This window comes from Monomorium pharaonis, chromosome 10, assembly GCF_013373865.1.
Source record: "Monomorium pharaonis isolate MP-MQ-018 chromosome 10, ASM1337386v2, whole genome shotgun sequence".
NCBI classification, from domain to species: domain Eukaryota; kingdom Metazoa; phylum Arthropoda; class Insecta; order Hymenoptera; family Formicidae; genus Monomorium; species Monomorium pharaonis.
In genome coordinates, this window is record NC_050476.1 from 1898530 (window position 1) to 1916755 (window position 18226).

An 18226-nucleotide genomic window follows, 5' to 3' on the forward strand; every position below is an offset into this window, starting at 1 on the left:
TCTCGCACAATGTTATGCAATAGGAACAGCGAATAAAAAGAGAAAGAAAGAGGATCTTTCCTCTTTTATTATTCTTTGTTTCTATTGCCTGGGTCCTTCCTCTATTCCTTAATAATGTAAACAAGAAAAGAAGAAAATGTAGCTTTTTTCATCAGCTAAATACTTTATTGTTACCTTTATGTTCTCATTATAGCCATATGCTACGTATTTAAAATGATAAAACAAAGTATTTTGCTGTCTATATTGCTATGTCTATGAATATATTCTAGTTTCTTACCTATATAGATGGATGTGAATGTTTACATTTATAAAAAATAGTACATAATATATATTCTTTTTAAACTTGTAAAAAATAAGGTTTGGCGATAAGAGTTGTAAATACAATAAGATAATTTACAATGACTAATTATCACGTATAATAATTTGCATAACTGACTATAACTTCCTTGAAATATTTTAAATAAATTTTCGAAAGATAAAAAAATTCTATTACATAATAAGTATATTAGCGTAATAACACTGCAATATAAATCATTGTATACAGTTGCAATAAAAATAATATATAGAAAAATTCTTAAAATGTTTAGAATATTTAAATAATTATGAATCATTTACCATAAAATTATATAAAAGTAAAAAACAAATTATATTTCTGTTAGATTTGTGAATGTAAGGATTAATTATAATTTTGAATCAGTAACTATATATATTGAAATAATTAAAAATTAAAAAGACAATAAAAAAACACAAATATGTATTTCGTACAAAGCGTTTCATTAGAAAGCAAGAATGAATATAAAAATTTGAACAATTCTGAAAAATTAAATACATAATACGTAAAAAATGCAGAGAATAATGATTAGAAATTGAATATCAAATTGCTACATATTCTTAGTAATGACATATAATATAGCACTAGCTTAGTGCATGATTTGATATCCGATTTTTATCAATTTAATTTGATTGATGTTCTTCATGTTGATATAACAATATCAGTAAAATACAGGATCTGTCATCGAGCGAGTATATATAAGCCGTAAACGATGTTGTTCCTTCAGTCATCAAAAATGATATGACAAGCAAAATGCGATCAATAGAGAAAAGCAGTAAGTATACAGTTCTTGAATCAAAACAAATAAGAGATAAAAATACAAACAATATATCTGAAAACGGATATATCATTTTGCACTTTTGTGATGTGCTTTTACGATTTTTTTTAAAGACATCTAGGAAATTAAATATAATTGTTCTGTTTTAGCGATGCGCTCTTTGATACTACTGCTATTCCTTACTACTACCAAAAGTTACGACATTGTTCTTAAACATGGGATTCTCAATGTAAACCCTATTAATAATAATCGCGTGATTGTTAACCTTACGAGCAATGGTGAGTCATAACACGACACATAACTTCCTATGTTCCTCATGCTACTCATGTTATCGTCAAATAAATTTTTCTATTAATTTATATGCTTGTTTCCTAAGTTGTTCTTGCTGTTAGTTATTTTTGCAAGCTTTAATTTATTTCTTCTTGTTTATTAACATCTTAATATCTTCGCGAAATATTAATTTCATTTTTACAGGTTTTAATAATAAAGTTACTATCGATGAATGCTATATTTGTTTTAGATGGCACAAACATGGTTAATATCCTTTACACAAAAAGTCCATCGGCTACGCAGCAGAGTACGCCTTCCGTGTTCAAGAATTGTGGCAACAACAAAATATGCTTAAAATATGCCACTGGGGAGTTAGAATTCGACATCGATTGCGAAAAGGAAACCATCACTGTCATTCGTAAGCTCTTCAATTCTGCCGGTGAACTCTTGGATTGTTTCCAGCTTACTGATGACACGCAATGGTTTGGCGGGCCGGAACTTCGCTATCAGCACTGGCCCATACAGCACATGTACTACGACGAGGAACCGTACCTGCCGACGCATCCTGTAAATATGGCAGTAGCCGAGCGTTACTGGTTGTCTAGTAAAGGGATTTATATCTATGTGGACGAGACAAGCCCACTGTTCCTCGATCAGAATAATTACCGGGATAAATACCTGTGCATGATTGCGAAGAACAAGGCGCCCTACCAGCTTCGCGACAATATCGTACTTAACTACACGTTGGGTATCTTTTTGGATCCGAAAAGTGCTCATCAACACGCGGTGAGAAACCATCTACGTAAGCCGTCGGGTCGCCCCAATGAACGGATGATCCAGTATCCTGTATGGTCCACCTGGGCCAGATATAAAGCTAATATCACTGAGGAATTGGTGGAGACGTACGCAGACGAGATTATTACCAATAACTTCAAGAACAGCCAGATCGAGATTGATGACAATTGGGAGACTTGCTATGGTTCCGCTGAGTTCGATCCTATCAAGTTTCCCAATATCAGTGCTCTTATACAACGACTAAAGAACAAGGGCTTCCGCGTTACGTTATGGATACATCCGTTCATTAACCGAGGCTGCGAGCCCGCGTATTCCACTGCGTTGAACAATTCTTACTTCGTCAAAAACCTCGACGGAGGCGTTCAGATGTCCTGGTGGCAGGGTAAAGATTTAAAAATGACCTTGTTGAAAGTAATTTTTTCTATCAAGACTCAATTACCATATTTTTTCGCTTTAGCGTTTCATATTGAATACTTCTACGTTGAAATTAAAGAATTATCTATAATCTGAATGGAACAGAAAATTATCGTGATATCAAAATAATATTCATTTGCAAACATCCTTGTTAAATTATTTGAAGTGTTATATCATTTAATTATGTTTTTTTTTTCAGGTTCAGATGCCGCTACGATTGACTTCACGAATCCAGCTGCGGTGATCTGGTGGGTAGCGCGATTGAAGCGTCTTGAAGATCTTGGGATTGATAGCTTCAAGTTTGATGCTGGTGAGGTATCCTGGTTACCGCAAATAGCGGAGCTGAAAGGCTCGCTCGATTTGCAGCCAGGTATATTCACGCGGGAGTATGTCAAGGCACTCGCTAGCAACTTTGATGATAATATTGAAGTGCGGGTGGGATGGGGTACCCAAGATTTACCGATATTCGTTCGCATGATCGATAAGGACACCAGATGGTCTTGGAACAACGGTTTGCCCACCCTGATAACGACGCTACTGCAAATGAATCTCAATGGATACGTCCATGTGCTGCCAGACATGATCGGCGGCAATGGTTACCTAGATGGTTCGCTCAACGGAACGGAATATCCATCTAAAGAGATATTCATCAGATGGCTACAGGCCAACGTCTTCATGCCATCGTTGCAATATTCTTTCGTGCCCTGGGATTATGACAATGAGGTGAGTAATCTGGAAAATCTTATTCGAGATGGATGGATTGCTGTATGACAGATTAAAGAATTTAGTTTCTTCCTCAAATAAAAACGAAATTATTAAAAATATTTTTTATTTGATTTTATCAGACCATCAACATCTGCAGAATTTATACCGATTTACACGCCACTTATACTCCATCAATTTTGAACGCCATGCAGCAGGCTATTGAAAACGGCACTCCTGTAAATCCTCCTATTTGGTGGATTGATCCTACTGACAGTGAAGCTCATAAGATTAATGACGGTAAGTTTACGTGAATGTACAAATTGTTTTAGATTTGCCAAATATTTCAACACAATTGCTCTTATATATAAACAAATCTTTCTTGATAAAATCAGAACACACGCGAGATAATTCGTAATTGAATGTCGCTATTCAATTGATTACAGAATATCTCCTTGGAGAGTCTATACTAGTTGCTCCGGTAATTGAAGAAGGTGCTGAAAGTCGCAATATCTATCTACCTAAAGGAACCTGGCAAGATATGAATCGACAGAAGGCCTATAAAGGACCGACATGGCTATTAAACTATCATGCTCCCATAGAAATACTTCCATATTTCAAGAAAGTGTCTTGTTAATAAAGAATTTAAAAATTTTCAATATAAAATATTTATGTAATAAATATTTATTCATATAAAAAAGCTATCATGGAATGCTATATTTGTTATAGATGGTATAAACACGATTAATATCCTTTACAAGAAGTCCCTCCGTGCTCGAGAACTGTGATAACAATGTGTTAAATGTGCTGCTGAACCGTTAGAATGGAACATCGATACAAATTATCTTGTAACATGTCATAAATTTTTATTCCGAGATTGCATGTTTCTTCATATATAAAAATAGAATGTTAACTTGAGAAAACAGGATAAATAAATTCGCTGCTTACTAGTAAAGATCGAATCTCTGCGTCAAGTTTCTTGATCACTACGTCATCGGCCGTGTGATTTCCGGTCCTCAAAAGGGACTCGCGTTTCTCCTTCAGCATCTGCAACCGCTCATTGTATTTTTCTGATCTATCATAAACGTCTTTAATATTACAGGGAAAATTTTAAGACATTGTCGGCTGTCGTAAATATCTCATTACAGGTTTCCGTCGGAACAAAAGATTGTTTCGGTTTCATCACATCGATTTCCTTTTGGATCTCGTTCAGCAAAATTTGATCGTTGTTTAAAGCTTTTCTATCCGCAGATAAAATTTCCGCGAGACTATATGCAAGAGCAAAATATAAGTTAATTAAAATATAAGTTATACAGAATTGTTTTAATATAATAATATTAAATATAAGTATAGGATGTTCCACTTGTGTAAAATCAATTCAAATCGTATTAAATATTTCAACAGTGATGGTGTTATATATTGCACTATGAAAATCTTTATTAAACATAAATAATGTCAAGAAAATTATACGTTTAATATATATATCACAAAGAATGAAGACATTCTTTATTCGATTACTAATGTGTCTAAAATTTTTCCATAGCTTTGAAGTGGAATTTCCTAGATTTAGTTAAAAATTATATTGTAACGTACTCCGCACTCAACAGTTCCTCCCTACTGTTCTTAATTTGAACTTGCATAGCTTCTTGATAATCCACTTTCATTCTGTGTAATTCTCGAACTGCTTTGCTCCATTGCTCTCGAAAAAATTCTTTCCCCTTTTGAGCATTGTCTAATTTTTCTTCAAGAATTTTCACCTCTTGCAACAAGGACGCTGTTTGATCCTGAGTTAAAGATCCCTTTTGATACATTTGCAATTCGTCCATTTGTTTACTTATTGATGATTTCAGATTTTCATTTTCGTATGACAATATTTCCACTTGTGCTTCTACAGCAAGTTTTTTCTCCTCAAGTTTGGTGACCTACATAAAATAGAGCGTTGAGTGTATAAAATTAAAATATAAGATAATATTTAATAAATAAATAAGGAATACCAATCAAAATGTATACAATTATATTTCACAAACCTTTGATGTAAGATCGCTTTGCGTTGCATGCAAAAGATTATTGAGCTCTTGTAACTTAGTTTCATATCTCCATTTTAAATCTTCATTTGCTTTAATCAGTCTAGTTTCGTTTTCCAGGCTCTTTAATCTCCGCTTTCTCAAATCTTCAGTAGCGTTGTTTAAACTATTAGCTAACGTTTTACATTGTTCGACGCTATATGCGAGCTTTGATTCTAAATTTTCCTTCTGAATTCGCCATTCCTCACTCAGCATGTTCAAATGATGTTCTTCCTTTCTTTTAAGCTATAATTCATATATTATATGTAAATAATACTTCATTAAATAGAAATTATCAATCATTGTCATTATCGTTTTACCTCGACTTTAAACATTTCCTTTTGGCGTTCCTTCCAAGTCTCAAGCTCATCTACTATTTTATATGCTAAGCTATCGTCCAGTATCGGTGGCCCAAGATTTTTATCTTAAATCATTTTAATAAATAGAGACAGACTTATCATTATCTAACTTTCTCATTAAAAAATAATACAATAGAAAACAAGAGAGAAAGAAGTTTAACCAAAATTTTAATAAACTTAACTTACCGATAGTTTCTTTCTTTAAAATACAATGTGGTCCACGATCCTCTAACTTGAGTATGATATCCATTTCAGCAATTTTATTTCGATCTGTATCGAACAGAGGTAATTTATACTGACATTCAAACTGGAAAAAGTTCTCATTTTATTTTTTATTATTTTAATCTGCTCTATAAATGTAACATTAATGTTACCTTTTCTTGATAAAATAATGGTTTTACGTCAAGTAGTAGCAATGATAGTGGTTCTTTGCCTTCGTTTGCATCGTATATACTGATTTTCGGTGGAAAAGATTGTAGTAATTGTTTTATTTCATCTGGTGCGGATATAAAGTGAAATTGACATACGATATCTTGCAATTCCACTTTCTGATTAGATAAGTCTGACATTGTTGCATATGCTGTTGACATGACTTCCGTTTTCGGATGGTGAAACCTATGCAGAGATCACATTAGATTATAAAGAATTAAAAAAAAGATATTTTTATCCTTCCTTAAAAGGAAAGATATATTTAAATGTAACAAACCGAAATTCCATTTCTCGTTCAGATAGTGTTTTGGATATTAATGTTATCGCTACGAGTGAAATATGTAGACAATAGCAGTGATAAGATCCTACATCTTTGATGTAATTTTTATCGATACAATCGCAGAATATTCCATCGCAGGAGCGTGAACATGTAATTTTATTCGTTTGATGTTTTACATACTGACAATCAACGGATTGTTTATTAATATTTTTATATTCTCTCGTGCGTTTAATTCTGTTGGGAATATTTCTGAAATTAGACTTTCCAAAATCACCACTGGGATTTCTGTGAGATTCGATCTCTAGATATTTCTGAAATCATATATTATTTTAATTTATACCAAACAGTTATCAATTTTATTATTAATCGAGATGGGAGATTATTCACAAAACGATTAAGTTCCTGCTCTACCTGATCAATATTATTTATACTTTCTTCATTACGATTCATTTGAGTGTTACATATGGAATTGTTGCAATTCATTGTCATATTAGAATTGAGAAAAATATTTGTTTTACTTCCAATATATTGCAATTTAAGTTGCAACTCAAGATGTGGTTTCTGATGATTTTGATTTTCAATGTGTTTTCCTATCAAATCTTGTTTAATCAAAAAACAATGTTCGTGTAAAGTAGTAGTTGCATTGGCAGCACATTTGAGAAATTCTTGCAGACTGTCCGCAGATACTAGAGATTGCAGATTGATTGACGATTCGGCTATTACATTATTTTCATGTTTCAGATATATTAACAAATATGGCTTCAATTGTAGGTATTGTTTTAAGACACTTAAGGAGCTTCGTATTCTTATTATCACTTTTTCAGGCATAAAATAACATTTTCCAGACTCTATCTTAAATGGCTTAAGTTCTACATTGTTATCCAAAACTCTATATGAAAAATGCATGGTGCTATGCTTGTTTAAATGTTCAGGTAACAACAGATGCAAATTTTCTATGCATATAGCCGTGATACTTAATATAAATAACTCGCAACAGGTGTCTAGAGGTCCCAATTGAATCAATTGCTCATCAGGATGCAAGTAAGGAATTATTTTATTACTTTCCAAAATCACATTTTTGTCTGTCATTAAATTTCTTAGCTACGAGATAATGTAATATAATAACGATATTTACATAAGCTTTATAAAACTAATTAGTTTATACAGTAAACTGTAATTAATTTTACTGTTTATATAAATATAACAATATACTAAATATGAGATTTAGTATATCATTCCATTGTTTCATTTGTCGCTCAATTGTGGAAAAATATAAATAATTATTATTAAATTTAGAATGTTAGTCAGAAAATATTATTTATACAAGATAAAAATATATTTTACCTCAGTTGTTGAATTTAGATTTAGATCCTTTCGATCTTCGACTCTTAATGCAAGAAGTAACTCAGGCTTTTGCACTTTAAGATCACTTTTTAATCCCAGTAATTTATACCAATTTGCTTTTGGACTCAAATTTGGACATTTAGATACTATTTGAGCAGAACGTATATTCAGCAGAACATATCCAATTCTCTCTCTAACCTCGTTCTCTTTAAAAGCAAAGCATTCTAATTTTAATGAGGCTTGCTCTGATCGCATTCTATAAATTAAATTCAATGTGAAGTACCTATTTCATTCACTACTAATGGCAATTTGAATAAACAGCAAAAATATCATCTCTTACCTCCTCAACATCATTTTATTGGTTTCCCAAACCAGATCAGTGGCATATTGTGGAGTCGGGCAAGACTCAATTCTGTCAGTTTCCAAAGAATGTCCGTTTAAAATTCCAGTCAATATTGTTGATTGTAAAACTTGTTCAAAACCCTTTCCTATATATAATACACATGAATGTTATTCAATTATAATAATTGTAATAATTTAATAAGTAACAATTTCATTTCCATTGAAGATTCAAGGTCTACATTAATTACTTCATAAAGAGTCCTTCTAATCAGTTACTACACATTGACATAATTTATAAAATAAATCAAGAATAACAACTTTCACTCCTTTCCACTTATTGTTATAATATAAAGATTTCTTTATCCCTTCTTGGCAATGTAATGTTTGAAGTCATACATTCTATTCGTTTGTATAAAGATTTCTTTGGAAAAGAATTTTCAAAGGAAATACATTAGAAACAGAACAGTATTCTAATAATCAAGGACACATCTACAAAAACATTTTACCTTCTTTTATACTCAAAATAATTTGCACATCAGATTTTGACGTTTCCGTCATCTTGTTGAGTCCCATAAAATATTCTATACAAAATAACAAATTCGGCAAAAAATATACCGCCGTGTACCTACACACTCTCCGCGATTCAAATCTGTTGTTATGGTAACGGATTTATCAACACGAATCTCGGTCTTGAACAGTCTCGAAGAGAAAAAGAGATATTAAAAAGTATGTACAATATGTATTACATATTAGAATAAATCATTAGTTTAATCCTCTTCAAATGCCGGTTAAAAATCAGAAAACTTAACCCCCATTGACCAAAACAAACTTTTCTTTTTGTCTTCACTACACTTATTTGTTGGTCTGTTATTTCTAGTTGCACTGTTGCACTGATGCAATAAGTTAGAATGAGAAAAAATATACTTGTCTTATTTCTTCTAGTTTCAGAAAACTAGATGAGAAAATGTTGGTACTAACCAAATTCTCTAGGCATACCGTTTCAATTTCTGCAGGTTAGTAACACTGTTAAAGTAGTAAATCCAAGGTTTGCAGAGTCGGTGAGAGTCGGTTTTGATGTAATGCGTGCGTATGTGTCAAACAATAAATATTGTATAAATGATTTATAACATTTGATTTAATAAATGAATAAAAATTACACAAATAACTAAAAATAACTAAAAATATAGTGCATAGAGATGAACAAGGTGAACAAATGTTTTATATATTTATATGTATATGAGAGAACAAATTATTATATTTATAATATATTAATGTATTATATTATATTATATTGATTTATATTATATTATATTATATTATTTTATATTAATTTTCAGTTTCTTTAATGTGCCTTTATAAACACTATGACTGAATTCTCGTTCTTTACTTTGGAAGCATTCAGATTTCAATGAAATAAAATTAAGCATAAGAAGTATAAAGAAGGAAGATGAAAAGAAATAAGGGAGAATAAACGAATATCAGATAAGTAGCTAATATCTTTATAAAAAATTATGTATTCTATATGTGCTTTTTGTAGATGAACCGATTCTTTTCTTGAATTAATTTTTTGTTTCAGTTTCTCAATCAATCATTTGCTTGTAGAATGTTGACAGCTGGAGAACAATCCCTTGCAGACTTGCAGAGTGAAACTATTAAATTCTAAGCCTACTATGTTCTCGAGTGTACCAAAACTGTAAGCAAAAAAATTGAAATCACATTGTAGCATTAAGTAAATTTATCATCAACAGTACAGCAACAGATTGATGCAACAAACTAAGAATAGGTTTGTCGAAATTGTTTGTACTACGAAGCATATGTGCTGTTTGTACCAGCAATGTACTCACATTGTTTACACTAGAGTAACTGTTGCGTTTATCGTTAATATGTCATTAACGCTTTTGACAAACCTGCTCATTGTTCATTGTCACTTTGTCTGCTGATTGATGTATACCTTTTACCTTTCAGCAAGCAGGAAATGTGTTATTCACCCACCTTTGCAAGAATAGAGGTTTGGAGTAGCAATGGAATGCTTGTCAAGGATTATTTCGTAAGTAAATTTACACTATTTAAAGTAAAAGAATAAATGATTGTAAATGGAAAACCCATTAAGATCATAATAAATAAAGAATTAAGTTACAAGTCTAGGAACAATAATTAAAAAAAGAATAGTAGTAGTATTAAAATGTTTATTTACTCATAAATTGTTATTTCCCTACTAATTCGGATAATTTATATAAGATTAATAAAAGATCCAAATCTTCGTTATTTTCAATTTCACTCCAGATTTCTAATATTTTATTTTATTTGGATCTTTTATTGGCGCATTTACTTTATATTATTTGTATAGAGAAGACAATAAAACAATAGAACAGTAAGACAATTTACTTAATATAATAGTTTTTTAGGGGCGCTTTTTTTACCTTTTTTTAAAAAAAGTAATTTTTTGTTCGGATTATTATTACGTTTATATATTGTAATACAGATTTAAAAAATTATACATAAAAAATGTAATTAACTTTATTATTATTAAACTTACGGTATATATTCTGTTTAATAACTTAAACTATCGAATTATGTCTCCTTGTCCCCGCTTAGTTGTACATATTTTTTAACTGTGTATTTGCCTGTCTTTTTTTTTTTTTTTTATAGAGGAGGAAATCTTCAAAAGACTCCCCGAAAGACCAGGAGAGTGTGGGATTCAACGGAAGGCACGTCGGACGAAAAGCCTCACCGCCGCCTACCCACTAAAACCTCCTCTTTCCTATAACATGACCTAACGGGAAAAGTTTGAAACAGGTGGTAAACAACACATTTGCGAGCCCTAAAACCCTAGATTTATTTTCCTGCCTAACCGTATTTCCATTTATTCGTTTACCTATTCACACATTCCTACCTACCTGTATCCCTACCTACCTACATTAATTTTTGACACCCTTTTGATAAATGTCTTCTTTTTTCCGGCCAGATTGGACTCACCTTTCGTTGATCCTGGCCAAATCCATTCTAGCTGCAGACAGCCCGTAATGACGAAGTACACTTGTAAAACAAGTACACTATTAAAACGTGTATACACTTATACACGTTTTAATAAAAAATACAAACAAAAAACATTTGGAACAACGAATCTATAAATTGTCGCATTAATTTGCACTATTTATAATACATAGAGACATTTAATACAAATTTTATAGATTTGTTGTTCCATAATATAAAAATCGTCATTCACGAGACGACGTAAGACGCGCGGCGAGATAAGCTTTAGTTTCTTAAGTTTATTTACTCGCGATTTTCCAAAATACTTCGTTGTGAAATTATTTAAAATGCTTCTATTTTTTTATTTCAAGGGGGGAAGAGTAATTGGTTGCGACGAGCACCTTGATGGAGGCCCTCGACGCGGATAGATGTCCTGAGAGAGACATCGAAGAAGGGGAAGGACAAAATGATTGCGACGATCGCTTTGACGCTCTCGACGCGGATAGATACCTTGAGAGAGGCATCGCAGGAACGAGAAGTGTGGAGGCATGGGAAAGCAAGTCGCGAAACACGAGACGACGTAAGACGCGCGGCGAGATAAGCTTTAGTTTCTTAAGTTAATTTACTCGCGATTTTCCAAAATACTTTGTTGTGAAATTATTTAAAATGCTTCTATTTTTTTATTTCAAGGGGGGAAGAGTAATTGGTTGCGACGAGCACCTTGATGGAGGCCCTCGACGCGGATAGATGTCCTGAGAGAGACATCGAAGAAGGGGAAGGACAAAATGATTGCGACGATCGCTTTGACGCTCTCGACGCGGATAGATACCTTGAGAGAGGCATCGCAGGAACGAGAAGTGTGGAGGCATGGGAAAGCAAGTCGCGAAACACGAGACGACGTAAGACGCGCGGCGAGATAAGCTTTAGTTTCTTAAGTTAATTTACTCGCGATTTTCCAAAATACTTTGTTGTGAAATTATTTAAAATGCTTCTATTTTTTTATTTCAAGGGGGGAAGAGTAATTGGTTGCGACGAGCACCTTGATGGAGGCCCTCGACGCGGATAGATGTCCTGAGAGAGACATCGAAGAAGGGGAAGGACAAAATGATTGCGACGATCGCTTTGACGCTCTCGACGCGGATAGATACCTTGAGAGAGGCATCGCAGGAACGAGAAGTGTGGAGGCATGGGAAAGCAAGTCGCGAAACACGAGACGACGTAAGACGCGCGGCGAGATAAGCTTTAGTTTCTTAAGTTAATTTACTCGCGATTTTCCAAAATACTTTGTTGTGAAATTATTTAAAATGCTTCTATTTTTTTATTTCAAGGGGGGAAGAGTAATTGGTTGCGACGAGCACCTTGATGGAGGCCCTCGACGCGGATAGATGTCCTGAGAGAGACATCGAAGAAGGGGAAGGACAAAATGATTGCGACGATCGCTTTGACGCTCTCGACGCGGATAGATACCTTGAGAGAGGCATCGCAGGAACGAGAAGTGTGGAGGCATGGGAAAGCAAGTCGCGAAACACGAGACGACGTAAGACGCGCGGCGAGATAAGCTTTAGTTTCTTAAGTTAATTTACTCGCGATTTTCCAAAATACTTTGTTGTGAAATTATTTAAAATGCTTCTATTTTTTTATTTCAAGGGGGGAAGAGTAATTGGTTGCGACGAGCACCTTGATGGAGGCCCTCGACGCGGATAGATGTCCTGAGAGAGACATCGAAGAAGGGGAAGGACAAAATGATTGCGACGATCGCTTTGACGCTCTCGACGCGGATAGATACCTTGAGAGAGGCATCGCAGGAACGAGAAGTGTGGAGGCATGGGAAAGCAAGTCGCGAAACACGAGACGACGTAAGACGCGCGGCGAGATAAGCTTTAGTTTCTTAAGTTAATTTACTCGCGATTTTCCAAAATACTTTGTTGTGAAATTATTTAAAATGCTTCTATTTTTTTATTTCAAGGGGGGGAAGAGTAATTGGTTGCGACGAGCACCTTGATGGAGGCCCTCGACGCGGATAGATGTCCTGAGAGAGACATCGAAGAAGGGGAAGGACAAAATGATTGCGACGATCGCTTTGACGCTCTCGACGCGGATAGATACCTTGAGAGAGGCATCGCAGGAACGAGAAGTGTGGAGGCATGGGAAAGCAAGTCGCGAAACACGAGACGACGTAAGACGCGCGGCGAGATAAGCTTTAGTTTCTTAAGTTAATTTACTCGCGATTTTCCAAAATACTTTGTTGTGAAATTATTTAAAATGCTTCTATTTTTTTATTTCAAGGGGGGAAGAGTAATTGGTTGCGACGAGCACCTTGATGGAGGCCCTCGACGCGGATAGATGTCCTGAGAGAGACATCGAAGAAGGGGAAGGACAAAATGATTGCGACGATCGCTTTGACGCTCTCGACGCGGATAGATACCTTGAGAGAGGCATCGCAGGAACGAGAAGTGTGGAGGCATGGGAAAGCAAGTCGCGAAACACGAGACGACGTAAGACGCGCGGCGAGATAAGCTTTAGTTTCTTAAGTTAATTTACTCGCGATTTTCCAAAATACTTTGTTGTGAAATTATTTAAAATGCTTCTATTTTTTTATTTCAAGGGGGGGAAGAGTAATTGGTTGCGACGAGCACCTTGATGGAGGCCCTCGACGCGGATAGATGTCCTGAGAGAGACATCGAAGAAGGGGAAGGACAAAATGATTGCGACGATCGCTTTGACGCTCTCGACGCGGATAGATACCTTGAGAGAGGCATCGCAGGAACGAGAAGTGTGGAGGCATGGGAAAGCAAGTCGCGAAACACGAGACGACGTAAGACGCGCGGCGAGATAAGCTTTAGTTTCTTAAGTTAATTTACTCGCGATTTTCCAAAATACTTTGTTGTGAAATTATTTAAAATGCTTCTATTTTTTTATTTCAAGGGGGGGAAGAGTAATTGGTTGCGACGAGCACCTTGATGGAGGCCCTCGACGCGGATAGATGTCCTGAGAGAGACATCGAAGAAGGGGAAGGACAAAATGATTGCGACGATCGCTTTGACGCTCTCGACGCGGATAGATACCTTGAGAGAGGCATCGCAGGAACGAGAAGTGTGGAGGCATGGGAAAGCAAGTCGCGAAACACGAGACGACGTAAGACGCGCGGCGAGATAAGCTTTAGTTTCTTAAGTTAATTTACTCGCGATTTTCCAAAATACTTTGTTGTGAAATTATTTAAAATGCTTCTATTTTTTTATTTCAAGGGGGGAAGAGTAATTGGTTGCGACGAGCACCTTGATGGAGGCCCTCGACGCGGATAGATGTCCTGAGAGAGACATCGAAGAAGGGGAAGGACAAAATGATTGCGACGATCGCTTTGACGCTCTCGACGCGGATAGATACCTTGAGAGAGGCATCGCAGGAACGAGAAGTGTGGAGGCATGGGAAAGCAAGTCGCGAAACACGAGACGACGTAAGACGCGCGGCGAGATAAGCTTTAGTTTCTTAAGTTAATTTACTCGCGATTTTCCAAAATACTTTGTTGTGAAATTATTTAAAATGCTTCTATTTTTTTATTTCAAGGGGGGAAGAGTAATTGGTTGCGACGAGCACCTTGATGGAGGCCCTCGACGCGGATAGATGTCCTGAGAGAGACATCGAAGAAGGGGAAGGACAAAATGATTGCGACGATCGCTTTGACGCTCTCGACGCGGATAGATACCTTGAGAGAGGCATCGCAGGAACGAGAAGTGTGGAGGCATGGGAAAGCAAGTCGCGAAACACGAGACGACGTAAGACGCGCGGCGAGATAAGCTTTAGTTTCTTAAGTTAATTTACTCGCGATTTTCCAAAATACTTTGTTGTGAAATTATTTAAAATGCTTCTATTTTTTTATTTCAAGGGGGGGAAGAGTAATTGGTTGCGACGAGCACCTTGATGGAGGCCCTCGACGCGGATAGATGTCCTGAGAGAGACATCGAAGAAGGGGAAGGACAAAATGATTGCGACGATCGCTTTGACGCTCTCGACGCGGATAGATACCTTGAGAGAGGCATCGCAGGAACGAGAAGTGTGGAGGCATGGGAAAGCAAGTCGCGAAACACGAGACGACGTAAGACGCGCGGCGAGATAAGCTTTAGTTTCTTAAGTTAATTTACTCGCGATTTTCCAAAATACTTTGTTGTGAAATTATTTAAAATGCTTCTATTTTTTTATTTCAAGGGGGGAAGAGTAATTGGTTGCGACGAGCACCTTGATGGAGGCCCTCGACGCGGATAGATGTCCTGAGAGAGACATCGAAGAAGGGGAAGGACAAAATGATTGCGACGATCGCTTTGACGCTCTCGACGCGGATAGATACCTTGAGAGAGGCATCGCAGGAACGAGAAGTGTGGAGGCATGGGAAAGCAAGTCGCGAAACACGAGACGACGTAAGACGCGCGGCGAGATAAGCTTTAGTTTCTTAAGTTAATTTACTCGCGATTTTCCAAAATACTTTGTTGTGAAATTATTTAAAATGCTTCTATTTTTTTATTTCAAGGGGGGGAAGAGTAATTGGTTGCGACGAGCACCTTGATGGAGGCCCTCGACGCGGATAGATGTCCTGAGAGAGACATCGAAGAAGGGGAAGGACAAAATGATTGCGACGATCGCTTTGACGCTCTCGACGCGGATAGATACCTTGAGAGAGGCATCGCAGGAACGAGAAGTGTGGAGGCATGGGAAAGCAAGTCGCGAAACACGAGACGACGTAAGGCGCGCGGCGAAATAAGTTTTAGTCTCTTATATAATAGAGGCAAAGGGACTCGCAACCCCAGTGCCCTTAAGCGCCACCACAGCATTCAGCCGCCCGACGAATCGGAGCGTTACCGGAGTTACCACGAGGAGGTAGCTGGGTGACTTGGTCGTGAGAGGCTTAGTGGACCTTACGAGAGGTCTTTATTGCGCATTACTCCCCGACAATGATACCCCCTCAAGAGTTTACCCAAAGGAACGGCCAGCCTCCGTGACACCCATACGACGTGGTTCTCAGGCCACTAGGATCTGTGGATCCCAACAACGAACACCAGCCCGCCGCACTGGACTTCGTAAAGCCAGGACAGCTGTTAAACCTTCGCTGCAAGGGCACGTTTCCTTAAGAGAGCGAGAGTACATGCTTACTCTCTGACTACATTAGCTCTCCTTCGGGCAACTTGCAGTATAGACGCAATTGCGGCACTCTCCCCGAAGGGACGCCACGTACGCCTAGAATAAGAGCTCAGAGCAGTTCAGCCACAGGCTAATGAACTACTCCTGCTCCGACTGGGTCGTTGGTCTAGTGTACTTAGTCCGAGTTAATCTCAGACACAATGCCACATCGAAAGAACGCCGATCAGGTCTACTCAAGAGAAGGACGCGTCCCGACCCCGAGCCCAAAGAATCCGCAAAGCGGGTATCAAGAGCCCGAGAGGAGCGCCTCCGAGTACCATTGTCAACTCTCTTCTTATTATAATGCTTAATCTTAATATAATGCTACATATCACTGATATAAATTTTTAATGTATTTGTCACATCTACTAATAAGAAGGAACCCTTAAGATATGAATCCATTTTCGGTTGTGGCCATGCACGAAGATACAATTATCGATGTTTAATTTAACATGTAGCGTAAACATATCGCCGTAGTGCGACGCTCGACGATTGCGAGACACTTTATTATTGGAACGTTCGACGACGGATTAGCGCGCTCTTAGCGCACGTATCGTAATTCAAGTTATAATTCCTAATGTTACGACGCACGAGAGCAATCCGACCGAAAAACCGCCGGTGTAAACCAAATAAAAATGGGGGCCGGCTATGATTCATCCCAAGAACATTTCTTGAATTTTATATTATAGTAGACTAAAAAATCTGAAGTGCTATTGCGGAGAAAAGAATTAATATATCAAATTACTATGACAAACATTTGTTATGTAAAACTATTTACTGTAACTTTAGATACATTTACAAAATGATGGCATCTAATAATAATAATAATAACATCGGGGGGTGGTCCTCCTACGAGGCCCACTTTGGCACCTCAGACCGAGTCCATTGTGCCTCCCCATTGTCAGCTGCCTTAGTGGAGCCGCGCTTCTTTCCAGAAGCAGAGCAGCTCCTCCACAGGCAGCTGATTTTAAGGCAATAGATCCATGAAATAAGTATGACATTTAAATATTATTTATTATTGCATTATAGCAAACATTTCTACATTATATTTGAAATAAAATTTTGTCATAGATCTATTACAAATTTAAAAGTTTATTCATCACTCACCGGCCGATGCGCAGCGACAGAGATATTCAGCAACGTCGCTACGATGATTCTGTAACAAACAAATGCAAAGTCCAAATTAAAGCACAACAGAAATAAACATTTAATATTGAAAAAAACGGCTTGCAACTCTGTACTTGTGTTCATTAAGTACAAATTAAATTCAAATTAAAACAGAGCTCGCGACTATTAATATTAGATGAGAGATAATTGTTACGGGTTTAAAATTTTTATTTTTTGATTATTTATATAATCATTATATAATCAATATTTTTCGAAAAAAAAGAAGAGTTTATAAAATTAAAGTTGTCTAAAACTTTACGTGACGTTATATTCTTTATAATTTATCAAGGAAAAATTGAATAGAAAGAAAACTAATAATTCTATGCAAATAATAATACTCACCCCAAAGTTGCTCTGCCGGAGCCCAATGCCTTTCCCAGGTCTCCTCCTCTCGTTGCACAGGACACTCGCGAATAACCGAATATACTACGATCGCGCGTAGAACTAATTAGACTAGACAGCCCTTTTAATTCATTTACTTGAACTGACACTCCCGAAGCAAACGCGCGACACGACGAGCCGGCTACGGTTCGTTTTCAATTCAATCGGTCAGCACTCCCGAACCGCGTTAACACGGCGCGACGAACCACAATTTTACGATCAACGACGTAATAGGTTTGTTTTTTATTCCTGCACTGCTGCACTGGTGCAATAAGTTAGAATAAGACAAATATATTTTTTCTCATTCTTACTTATTGCACTAGTGTAGCAGTGCAGGAATAAAAAACAAACTTAATAAGTGCAATGGGTACAGTTAGCTTCCCCCACAGGCATTCAAGCCCTCGGGGTACTGAGCCCTCCCACCACGAC

At 36.5% G+C, this 18226-nt stretch overlaps 2 protein-coding genes across 2 annotated transcripts; one reads left to right on the plus strand and one right to left on the minus strand.

Annotated features, from left to right (window-relative positions):
• The first annotated feature begins 757 nt into the window (after window positions 1–757).
• LOC105832174 (myogenesis-regulating glycosidase) lies at window positions 758–4007 on the plus strand. The gene is made up of 6 exons (XM_012672891.3): window positions 758–1106; window positions 1259–1387; window positions 1630–2556; window positions 2788–3311; window positions 3434–3590; window positions 3737–4007. Exons 1-6 carry the CDS (start codon window positions 1073–1075, stop codon window positions 3925–3927), a joined length of 1962 nt encoding a protein of 653 aa, XP_012528345.1. The 5' UTR covers window positions 758–1072; the 3' UTR covers window positions 3928–4007.
• Window positions 4008–4131: 124 nt separating this feature from the next.
• On the minus strand, window positions 4132–9036 carry LOC105832167 (centrosomal protein of 120 kDa). The gene is given in 12 exon segments (XM_012672880.3): window positions 4132–4388; window positions 4390–4558; window positions 4884–5212; window positions 5318–5599; window positions 5674–5777; window positions 5899–6019; window positions 6087–6327; window positions 6419–6732; window positions 6833–7522; window positions 7766–8021; window positions 8106–8253; window positions 8614–9036. Coding segments are annotated over 12 exon segments (2910 nt in total). The 5' UTR covers window positions 8681–9036; the 3' UTR covers window positions 4132–4199.
• Between the last annotated feature and the right edge of the window lie 9190 nt (window positions 9037–18226).